This window comes from Rhipicephalus microplus, chromosome 2 (assembly GCF_043290135.1).
Source record: "Rhipicephalus microplus isolate Deutch F79 chromosome 2, USDA_Rmic, whole genome shotgun sequence".
In the NCBI taxonomy this organism is placed as follows: Eukaryota; Metazoa; Arthropoda; class Arachnida; order Ixodida; family Ixodidae; genus Rhipicephalus; species Rhipicephalus microplus.
In genome coordinates, this window is record NC_134701.1 from 198,789,273 (window position 1) to 198,801,840 (window position 12,568).

The window sequence follows — 12,568 nt, forward strand, 5'->3', positions numbered from 1 at the left end:
TTTTTCTCCTTTACCTTCTTGTTTCAGTAACGGGCATGCGTTTTTGGTCCTAAAGCAACAAAACAAGCGCATTTAAACCGCTAAGCACTGCATTGAGCGTGTTAGTTGACGAAGATGTTTTCCAACCAAAAGCGAAGCTTTTCTGTTTACACGACAGGGGGCGCTTACTTTTCCGCAAATGGTCAATTGCTATGTGTAAATAATGTAAATATAGTCTTGTTTCTTTGTATGGCGTGACCAGTTATTTCACAGGAATTAATCCGAATTATGGAAAGTACAGACTCCGATCTTCTTCAAATTGATTACGTTCTTAAAATTCACAACGTTTGTTTACCGATTGTAAAACAAAATGATATGAAGTTATATTTAATTAAAAACTGCTTCATTCTTTTGTATGCATTTAATTTTCTGCAAAATCTTTTTGTGACCATTGAGGTAGAAATGAAATCTGGACAAATTTACCCACCACGGTATGCATTGCTCTGCCATTGCATTCAAGATTGAGCTATGCTCGAAAACAAAGATGCTTGTTTCGCCATCGAAAGTATGTATTATCTATTTATGGAAACATTAGTGCAGTATTAAGTGAGAAACATTTAACGTTTTAAAACGTCTACTGCGATGCCAGGTGCATCTGCCGAGTATGAGGAGCGTGATGGTGCGTCTACTTAGCTTCGTCATCGTTTTGCAGTCAATTTCAACGAGCTCTGACAAAACGAGCTTACAAAAAAATATGAACTCAATGTTGTAATTTGCACTGGCATGAGACGCTACATCTATGCGCAGTGGTGAGTGGACGGTGTTTCGGTTAAACTGCCAAATACGACTTGTAAAGCTTCAAAGGCGCCCCCAAATCTCAGACCTAGTGGCGTTCAGGAAAAGGAAATAGGAGGAAAGAACGGCAGGGAGGTTAACCAACACCCAGCCTATAGGCAGCCGGCTTTTTCTTCTTTGAACAACAAAGGAGCTGCCTCAGTGATATTCTCCGCAGCCCACCACCCGCACTGCGCAAAGAACGAAACCGAAACTGTATAAAAATATTTGTAAGCAGTTAGCTAGTTAACGCAATTTAATTTGAAGCCTATATTATGGCAATATAAAAACAAACAAAATTAAACAAAGCTTATTTGTTTAAAGTTTTATGTTTTAAAATTTTTGTTACGACTTTAATTTTATAAGAAAACGTCAATTATATTGTTTTTTTTACATTTTTAACAACAAAATAAAAATTTTGTGATCATGACGTCAAAGCAAAAGAAAAAAACGTAGCCTTTGAGATTTGTGGCTTAGAAAACCGGTTATACCGAAACCGAAACGCTTCGCAGGCGTGTGGGAGCGCCCGAAGCGCGGCGATCAAGCGGGATCGCAGCCAGGAATGGCGTCGGCGAAGAGCGTCGCGAAGCGCCGCTGGAAACCAGTATTGCGCCCAAGCGTGCCGCCGTCGGTGGGCACGGCCGCAGGAAGCAGGAGGTGACGCGGACGGCGCAAAACCGCGGAAGCCAGGCTGGCGCTCCGACGAGGCCGCACGACAGTGCCGGGTGTTTCGCCGTGATCGCGACATCGGTGCCTGTGCTCTCTACTGTGCGCCGCTGTCAACAAGAACGCGGCTTGTGCGCGTGGCCGCAACCATGTGTTGCCGCCTCTCGACGCGACGGGTCATAGCATCGGCGTCGCCTACGCACTCGTCAGCAGCGCGGGCCGAGGAGAGGCACCCTAGGGGCTATTTTTGAAACCCTCCATGCGCCCAGAAAGCCCTGAGCCGCGCCAATGGATCTCAGGTCGGAGTCGGACTTTTACGTCGGCTGCCGGGTGCTCGCGCCCGTCGCTGCATATTTTGGACTCAGTATTGACAAGGTATGCGAGCTACTGCGACTGACGCGCCTTTCGCGTTCCCTTTTAACCTTGCGATACTCGCGGATCGTACACGCTTGGTAACCACGGCCGGTGGGGCGGAACGTTTCGCTGTTGCGGTGCATGAGTCGTCGAGAATCGCTGAACGCCGTGTTAAAAAAAAGTCACGATGTCTGAGTAACGAAAAACGAGGAAAAACAAAAAATAACACGCGAATTCACGTGTGACGTGTTGCACACGCGTTAATTTGCATTGCTACGTTGTATTTTGCCTCCCTTGAAGTTAATTCGACACGTTAAGATGCACACTTGTATACAAAGCCGCGCCCGGTCTTGGCACGCATACGCGCAGCAAAACAACTTGCGTAATAAACGCGTGCGCGTCCGATAAACCGCCAGCAAACGCCCAGCAAAATTGACACCCACATGTTTTCGTGCGTGGACGTGCGCGATACTCGCGCTGTAGTTTATTCTACCGAGACGGGAGTTCAGAGGCTTGTGTAGCGTGTGGTCTGCAGTTTTTACTAGAATCAGGGCGGTGCATCTAGAGAAAATATGGTACGCTTCAGGCGCTGTTTTGAGATTATGCAAGTATGTGCGGTGCACCATTTAGTCTATTTTAGCGCATATAAACTTCGCAAAAACAGTCTTCTTTACTTCTCCCGTGCATTTCGTGCTCTGAAAAGGTCATTTTTACTGCAGTGAGGTACTGATTAAGGTTGCTCTGTATAGCTGCGCTTTTTGATGGGTGTTTTGTGACTACTACCACTTGGTGTATGTTTTCACCGATTTTTATTAAGTAAAGTATTAAATAAAAAGAAGAAAAAAAATCAAGGAATCAATGCACCGAGGGTGTTTTCGGTGGCGCTACGATCTCGACAAGAGTTTTCGTTTTATCTTCCAGAGAGAGCTCGGCTGCCCGTATAATACGTGACGGGAATAATGAATTCCATTTAGGACCCGGCGCTGTTATCCTCTCATTGTTTTATTGGTGCCGACATCGCCGAGCCAGAGAGAGTTCGCTGATGCTTGCACGTGTACCGAACACAATGGCAAGTTGTTGCTGCCGAACTGATAAAGACCCTGTAGATGTACCACGGTATCAGCGCACCGCTCGACATGGGGTTGTTGCACAAGACGTGTTCAATGCGTTGAAGGAAACTGCACGCGTAAACAGCACCCACCTCGAATGAACTTTGAGCGATCGTGTGAAACCTGTTTGACGAGGATCAGCATTATGATTACAGAACTCGAATAATCAGAGAGCACGCAAGGAGGATGCATTGAGATGGTAAACCAGACAAGAGGTCGTTAAGATTGATCTAAAGTATGCGTAAACATGACGTTTTTGCTTTTTCATCACATCAGTTAATCTTAATAAAGTGAGAATTCAGCCAGCCCGTGTGGTGTGCATAGTTTATTTTTTTCCTTACTGTATTTTTTTTTCTCGGTAGTTGAACCGCTCAAACGGGCTCGTGTTAACTGCCGGGCTGTCAGTCATTAACTTGCACATGTACTGCGCGGCTATAAGTTGCAGCTGACGCCGCAATTGACGCGTAACGTTCTAACAGCTGTTCTCGTGCGTTGACTTCGCATTTTCAAAAGCAGCTTTGAAATGGGCGGCTTTCTTGCGCTCAAGATTCTTCAAGCCGCGCTTAATGAAAGTTAACATATTCCCGAACGTGTTTTGAGCTGCAGCGTCGAAGCTGTGTACGGGTCATTCTAAAGCATTCTTACGTGCATCATGTGCATCTGGCTTCTTAAAAAAGTGGTGGCAAAATGAAAATTAAGAAGCTAAGTTGAATGGTCATATTGGCGCATATGTCACTTAAAAATATACTTAATTCACCGCACGCGTCCGTCGGCGGATCCTGTTTCGACAATTGGCGATTTGGCAAAACGTGTTCATTATTATTCTGCACGACACATTGTGGGCGCGTCGCTACGGACGGTCAGCGCATTCTGACCTCTTAAAGTAGCGAGTGAAGAGTGTCAGTTTAATTGCAACTCTGATTGTTGGCAGTTGGTACGCGCTGAACGTAAAAGAGGGCGCCCAGACGGGACAAAAAACGAAAACAAGCAAACATCCGCAGCGCTGTGCTATTAGCTAAAAAACATATAACGTAGAAACTAATTCAATATTTTAAACTGCATTTGTGACCCCACGCGTATAGAAAGAGAGAGAGAAAAATATTCACTTCATACATGCTACCAAGCTGCCTGTCGCTTCACACTGATGTTTATGCGGATGATTTCAAACGAGTTGTCACGTTGGACGGGAAAGTTTTGTTGCAGTGGCTTAGTGAGCCACTGCGGCGACGCTATAGGCACGCGCGTGATTCCTTGTGTTTGCAAAAGACTCGTATGCAGTGCGACGGGAACCGCTCAGCGCAAACAACGGCTTGCACAATAAGAGTGCCCTCTTCGAGTGGCCCTGAAACTGTGCACATGCATGGTGTTTATTTTTTTTTTCTTTTTGATTGGGGAAATAAGTACTTGCTTGCCGTGAACATACGTGACATTTGCGTTGTATAATGAACTCCGAACATAAAAACGCTAGCCTTGCGCAGTGCAGCTCGGGTAAATTGAATTTTCGTGTCTAACGATTCGAATGTGGTCGGGAGTCGTCTGCGCGTCATTTTGGCGACTTGGCTCATAGTTGTTTTTTTTTTTTTTTTTGTTGTTTCGAACGTGACGACTCGGTGACTAGAAGCTCTCTTCACTGCAAGCATTATGGGCTTGCAGTGAAACTCACCTGACTGGATGCAGACATTCACTATGCGTTTCGTTTTGGTTCCCTTTCTGAACCACACTTCAGCGTCAATAGGGCGTTCAATGTTAAGAAATGCCTGAAATGTACCAACTGAGCCTACGCAGTACATTGTCATGGGCTCAGATTTCGCGGTGAGCCACACGTGCAGCTCAAAGGGCAACAACTGTGAGAAGGCATTGGTCATGCAAAGTGGGAGCTCGCATAAGCAGACGGCTAACTTGAGTAGATATTGTCGTAACTACCGCGTTCTACTGCCACGGTGCAGCATCGGTGCTATTCTCTGGCATATTGGGTAGGCTGTGGCCGCCTGACAATTGCTTGGGCGGCAATTTCGGTCAGAGTTACAGAGATATTAAAGGGAAAGTTATGTCCACCCACTTCGGTGGGTGGATATTACTTATTAGGAAGGCACTGATTTGCAGGACTTTTGTTCTTGAAGTGCCGCACGACTCCGTATGTACAGAAGGCGAACAAATAGCACTCTTTTTTTTTTTTCGCTGTCTTGTGTCTCGTCTCCGAACTGTTCAACAAGATGGAAGAGCACAACTTGGTCTTGCATCGCACACGTTACTTGCATGGCTATGAAAGTGGGAATAGACGGCCACCTGTTTTTAGCACAGCCGTTACGAGCGAATTGGAACATATATTTCAGAAAGAAAAAAAAACTTCCTAGCTGACAAAAACATCCCGCAGTTCGGGGTATTCAACCCGGGACAGACGCCTTGCCGGGGCGAGCGGACGGGTGGATGTTAGTAATTTGCTTTCACAACCCTAACTGCACGGTATTCCGTAGGACCGATTTGATTCACTGCGAAATATACTCCAATGGACTTCTATTTGGGCGAACTTGGTGTTTACATTGCTTAGTTACACTTGCCTGTGGCGCAGAACACATTTCGTGAAAAGAGGGTCGAAGGGTTGCTTGACTTTTACGTCTTCAACCCCTTTTTCATGAAATGTATTTCAGTCAAGTGCATCTAAGCAATGATTTACAGCAATAGTCACATAGCCACCCTAACGCCTAAAGAACATAAACGTTATTTAAAGTTATTTTTTTTTTCTAATGTACAATGTATAGGTGTCTTGTTTTTGTGCAATCTCACTCTTGTATGCGCAATGTGTTGCTCATTTACTGCGTTGTTTAATTTCTTCTGCCACGTATGTCACATGAATGTATTTTTTCTTGTGCCTATACGGTGCAATCAAGGTGCAGTTTTGTAGCTTTTGCTCAGGGGTCGACCCTTCCCTCTTTCTGAATGGGTAAAATAAGGACAATTAATATTGTATATTTAGGCATGCGACTTGCTGATCTCATGAGGCAATGTGTTAGGACTATCAAAGAGAGAGGTCTTGAAGATAGCTACGCGATAACCGCGATGGTATACGGTATTTCGGTACTCGTCGTACATTAAGCCTGCGCCGCTGAAATACCATAGTATCTTGCATCGCACGCAAACAGAGCTATCGTGTTGTACTGATTGAACAAGTGCATATCGTTACGCATACTTCCTCGCAGTTCAACTTCCTGTTCTGCCAAATTGCGTTCCTGCTGTTCTCCTTCCCGTACCGAGTGTTCCTGCATCCGGCTCGGGTGTCCCCGTCGACGAGGCATGCCGTGGCGCTCTCTGTCGGGCTCGCCTTCGGTTATTTCTGCTTCGGATAGTGAGTATATATGCACACGTCATCGTCGCTCGCTATGAACGAGACCCACTTGGCGGAACGACGCGCCCACGTGTCGTCCACACTGCACAGCGCGTGGGCAGCGTAAATGCCTGGCACCTCGGGCTGTGCCAAATAAGCCAGACGTCAAAGTGTGCCTCGGCGATGAAATATAACGCTTTGCTCTTCTACGCAGAGCTAAACATAAGGGGAACGGGAGGAGGAGGAGGAGGAGGAATAAACGAGGAAGGACAGGGAGGTTAGCCAGTTAGGGGAACGGGAGAAGCGTGTTATGTTTAGGACGTGCGCGGATGGGGGAAAAAAAAAAAAGACGCGACGCTTTGTATGTATAGTTCTTGGGGCAGATTTGCGGATTATGACTTCTAACGCTAATTCCCTATACGAATCACGGTGTATAGCCGGCTAATCTGTTGCGCGACCCGGCATTCCTTCATGTGTTGCAGTGCAGCGCGCCGCCGGTTAATTAGTATTAAATAATTATTCACATGCTTTTCTTTCTGTAATGCAATGTTATCTGCTGTTGCGGGTAGCGACTCATGCTTTGTCAGTTTATTCACTGTTTCTCCACCGGTGCTCTAAACCTCTCTCGCTCATCTCGAGCGCTTCGCGGCGGATGCCTTTTTGCTTGTTGTGGAGTTGCCCGGCTGCGCGCCCGTAGGTCCATGAACGGGTTTTGAAAGGTGGACGAGATTTCAAATTAGTCTGAATGTGCGTCTCTATCTGAGCATCTCTACGCACAGCATTTGTAGCTATAAAGGGCTAATGCCGCAACGCATTTGCTGTCCGATTGAAATGATGGTCTCGTTAACTCAAATAGAGAGAAAAAAAAAAGCAAAAAAATATTCTCGATAGTGGTAACGATCGCTCGAACCACGCGCTAACTGTGCACCGTAATCAGTAATGACAGTACAGTATATATGAACTACGACATAGCTCCTTAATTGATGTGACTGCCCAACGGAAAAGTATTTCAGCGTTGGCGAGCGACGGTGTTGAGAGAATGAAGTGAGGACGTCGGAAGTTGTTTTTGTCTGTTGTTGCACATAACCTTTGTTCAACGTCAGTTTCGCTTTCAGCGATGCACCATTCGGTGATCAAAAGTAACATTTGAGATGTGGAGTTAAGCGAGAGAGAGGCTGAAGCGAGGAGAAAGAGCTATTCATCTAACTGACCCTCTTTTTCTCTCTCTCTCTCTCACTTAACTGTGGGTGTCAAAGGTGTTAGGTACAGTGTGCTGAAACCCCTGAACTTCGTACAGGGGCTTTACAGTGTGCGCGTTTGAAGCGGCGAAACTGCTCGTGACAGTCTGCGAAATTGTAAAACAGAAGCTTCCACGCGCTCTGTGCACAGTTTTGTCTTTAAATCTATGGAAATTGGAGGGCCAGAATCAAGTTTTGTTTGGAAAGCGTATACCCGTCACTATTCATGAAGTTTTTCCTTGAAGGTTTTTTTTTTTTTTACAGCCAGGGGTGAATGCTGAGGCTTTCAAAGAGGAAACAACGGCGATGTTTCATTTGCGTAATGTCGGTGGATCACTCCTGTATTTCGACATAACGCGTGATTACAATTTGCAGAAGTTGCAAGAGTGAGCTAAAAGGAAAGCCGCGAAAAAGATTTGCCGCGAGCAGGTTCAAGAATTTTTAGGATGGCCTTTTTTTTTTTTTGCCGTAAGATATTCTGTGATATTGGACAGAAGATTTTGATACGTGCATATGCATTTAATTGTTCAAACGTCGACGCACTTTGATATAAAAATAAATAAAATAAAAGAAAGGATGTGTGGCTTTGACGTCAATCAATGTCAGTGACGTACGTCAAAATAAGGTTGACTTCAGCTTTATTTTTTATTTCTTTTATTTATTAGCGCGAGAGCGTTAAGGAGCTCGTTCCGCAGAAATATCGTCGTCAGCGTCGTTGGTTGTGAGCAGAAAATCATCTTATGCGTGACAGAAAAATTGAGAATGATGCAAATAAAAGAAATCATTAAAAAGATCCTGGGTCAGAGTGGTGACCGAATCAGGGTAGTTTGGGTCTGAGCGGGAACCGAATTAGGGTCGTCTGCATGGCAATTAAGCGGATGTTCTACCACACGGCCGCGAGCCTGCTTTTGAGCAGAGTGAAAAGAACTGCCCGCAAATGCAGTGAAAGTAGCTGGCCATGCTTTACAAACGCACGGGTACTTTATACATGCTTCGCAATGCAACATGAAATATTGCAGTAATAATGCGTTGTACAAACGCCCATTGCCAGGGGGCGTCAGAACATGCGATTATCATAATGGCTTCGTAGTTTAAAGAGAGTAAGCCACTACAAAAGGCACACACGCTACTGCGCCTATTTTTTTAAGACCACGTAGTTGGTGCATAGCAGGTTCGAAAAGGTTTCGTGCACTAAGAACAAAATTTAGCCATCTCGTCCGACTCCTAAAGGTGAAGCTTTAGGGTCTCCCAAATTTCTATCTTTTTTTAACAGTAATTGACATTCTTATTTGGCACGAACAACGAGAAAACTTCAGATGGGAAACTTGTACGCTGGGCTTTGAAAGTAGAAACATATTTTTTATAGCAGCGTGAACTTCGTGAAGAAATGAAACAGAAAAAAAAGAGGAAAGACACACAGGCGCTGCGCTCACAACTGTTTGTTCAAAAACAAGGTGCGTACACACATACAACATGAAATAACTATATTGCGCAAGTGCCCAAACATGTTTTATTTATTTCTTTAATCATCTTTCGAGCACGTTTGTATCAAGAGTATACTTACAGCTGATAAGAGAAAACGCGTGCATTCTTGCGGTTAGTTATTCAGGTTGAAACTGGTGTTTTCGAATGATCCTCAAAAACGCTATAGTGAACTGTATAGTCTTCAAAATGTGGTGGACACATATCAGTATTTGTGTAGAATGTATTTTTGCTTTTCTCGTAGTCAACGCTTTCAAGTGTCTCGCCAAGCTCAGTCTGTGAACGCTTCTCGAAAGTGATGTACGGTGAACGTGCTCATCTGTCTTATACGTCAACTGAATATCTTAGATCAAACTTATATCCATCCAATCTGTCTTATACGTCAACTGAATAGCTGTCTTACTTTTTATCTTAGATCAAACTTATATCCATCCACGTTCAATCGCTTGACAGCTATAGCGAACGCGAACATCTTAGTTTAAGCTCCGGCGCGTGCTCGTGTGCTTCACCCACAGGTCGTGGGTGCGATCCCGGTCGCGATCGTCGTATTTCGACGAAGGCGGAACGTTGTAGAGGCCCGTGTACCCTGGATGTCCAGTGCGCGTTAAATAACCCGACACGTTCTATGTTCATGGAGCCATCTACTATGCACTCTTAATCAGGTCATAATATAGCCAGGAAATCGGACATTTCTTGTCTGGATTACTGGATTTAGCCAGCATTTAACCAGGAAGTGATTAAGAATGTACGGCGTACCTTGTAATCATGCCGCAGTTTTCGCTCGCGTTAGAACCTTTAAAAATAGATGCCTTATACATGCCTCATCGTACGAGAAAATTGACCATAGGCGTCTGGCAGAGTCGGCGTCAACACGAGTGATGCAAAAAGCCATCGTCAAATGACGGCGTCATCGTCAGTCATGACGCCACAGGTGCCCAGAAAGTGTGGCATCATCACGACTTTCTGTGCCGTCCACACACGAAATGACGCTCGGTCAAATGTGGGCCGATCACGGAGGCCATGCTAAACGGCGTTGGGTGCACAGTGCTTGCAACGCCTCCGATCTTGGAGACAGTGTAAGGCTACGTAAAGTGGGAGGCAGGTGAGCACCAGTACTTCTACTGAGATAGAAAAAGAAGAAGATGACTTCTGCCTTCCAGTCGTCTTAGGCGAACGCATAAGGGATATCTTGTGAGCCTTCGTTATTAGTAGTGTTCCGGGGCCTCGAGCACACATGGCCTTATTCTGAATTTAGGAATGCCGGGTCTTCAGGGCTATAGACGCCGAGAAATAAAACTATAAACGTCTGAAGGTAGTTCGCAATATGACCTGAACTAACGCTGAGCTCCGGTGTTTCTTCTTACATACTTTATTTCACAGTAGTGCCGCTATATATTTCACAGTAGTGCCGCGGCTTTTGAGTGTTGTCACTAGTGTAAAAATTGTCTTGAGATTTCTGTTACTTTTGTCTGGTGACGTCGAGACCAATCCCGGCCCCGCATCCAAAACTGAACAAATGTTATTAGAATTGCTAGCTGGGCAAACACGTATTAGCGAAGATATATTAGCACTCACCACAAGGGTTGCAGCGTTCGAAGCCCGTCTAACAAAGTTGGAGACTAGTGTCACTGATAATAACGATCTTGTGAAACGTGTGCCGGAAATGGAGATTAAAATGAACGATCTAACTAAAGCAGCGCACACACTTGATCGCAAAAACGACGACTTGGAAAATCGATCACGACGAAATAACCTTATAATACATGGATTGCTGGAACCACATGATGAGAAACCCGAGCAGCTACTACCGTCAGTCGTGAACCTTATATCAACGAAGCTTGATATTGAATGTGACAACATCGAACGCTGTCATCGCCTCGGAACACGCAGAAGCGACAGTCCAAGGCCAGTAATTATCAAGCTACTCGATTTTCGAACCAAATCCGAGATCTTAAGCAAGGCTAGCAAATTAAAAGGAACGGATATCTTCATCAACGAAGATTTTTCAGTCAAGGTTCGACAAATCCGCAAGGAACTATGGCAACACTCTGCTGACCTAAGAAAAGTAGCCAAAAAAGTACGACTACAGTACGATCAGTTAGTAATTGACAGTGTTCGCTACGTCTGGGACAACGTCACAAAGTCAGTTATTGAAGCGTCTAGCAATCGTGTTCCCCGTAGCAATGAATGACTTTCCGGAAACCAGCGTACATTAGTGCTGCTGAACGTAAATGCTCGCAGTTTGGTGAATAAGACTGTAGATTTTAATTGGCTCATCCAAACTTACGCCCCATCACTAATTTGTGTTACTGAGACATGGTTAAATAATACTATTTCTGAGGCTGAATTCCTACCCCCGGGTTTCTCGGTGCTACGTAAAGACAGAGAGGACAGCCGCGGTGGCGGTGTCGCCATCTTCTTAAAGAATAGTTTGAAGTTCTATCCATTACCCGACCTTCCCGAGTCAGAATCTTTATGGTGCAAAATCAGCGTTGGGGGGGGGGGGGGAATAACCGTATTAGGCGTAATATACCGGCCTCCTGGTACTGACCACGTTGTTTTTCCTGCTATTAGTGATTATATATTGAAAAACAGGCTTCACAAATTTAAACTGATTTTATGTGGTGATTTTAATGTACCGCATGTTGACTGGAATTTACTCTTACCCACTGGTCGCGATAGGGCACTCAGTGAAGCTTTAGTTGACCTTGTTGTGTCGTTTGATCTTACCCAAGTAGTCGATGTTCCTACGCGGGAAAATGCAATTTTAGACCTTGTATTCTTGAATGAGGCTGTACAGCAGAATGGATTTGAATGTGAAGCAGTGAATGGGGTATCTGACCACAAGGCAGTCCTTCTTAGCTTGAATGTTGCCTGTGAACCCAAACTTCCGACGTACAAAACGGTTCTGGATTTTACCCACGCGGACGACAATTCAATTCTTGCAGTTCTAGCAGCGTCTTTTGATGTTTTTTTGTTCAATAGCAACCAATGTCATGTGGACTTGTTAGTTGATCAGTTTTATAAGATTGTTGAACACTGCATACACACATATGTCCCACAGAAGTGCCTAAAACGAAACCCTCGGCATCCTTGGCTAAACAGAGAAATTATTCAGCTTACTCGGCGAATAAAGCGACTTCGAAGGCATCGTAACACTCTCCTAAATAACCAGCACTTATTGAACTCTCTGAAAACAGAGCTAAGAGAAAAAATGCATGCTGCCCGCAAATTCTACTATGAAAGTTCGTTAACAACCTTTATGAAAAACGACCCATCTAAATTCTGGAAAACTCTTAATCCTGCAGGCCCGACATCTTCCTTACTTATTGTGAACGAGCAGCCCTCTTCGGATTCTTTAACTATCTCGGAAGCGTTCAATGGTTATTTCAAATCAGTGTTTAGTACAGATGATGGCACCAGTCCCGCTTTCGGTCTTGACAGTACATTGCCTGCCTTCCCAGAACTACAGATTAGTTACGCTGGAGTTGTCAATCTCCTACTGAATATCGACACAAATAAGAGTGCCGGCGCTGATAACATCCCTAACACATTTTTAAAACGTTACGCTGAATGGAATGCGA

The 12,568-nt window shown here is 44.8% G+C and overlaps 1 protein-coding gene across 1 annotated transcript in view; it reads left to right on the plus strand.

Moving 5' to 3' along the window:
* The first annotated feature begins 1,389 nt into the window (after nt 1-1,389).
* oys (lysophospholipid acyltransferase 6) overlaps nt 1,390-12,568 on the plus strand; it is a 57,405-nt gene continuing 46,226 nt past the window's right edge. Inside the window, exons 1-2 of the mRNA XM_075887234.1 lie at nt 1,390-1,854; nt 6,140-6,285. Coding sequence (XP_075743349.1) covers nt 1,768-1,854; nt 6,140-6,285 — 233 coding nt within the window. The 5' untranslated portion in view covers nt 1,390-1,767. The remainder of the gene's footprint in view (nt 1,855-6,139; nt 6,286-12,568) is intronic.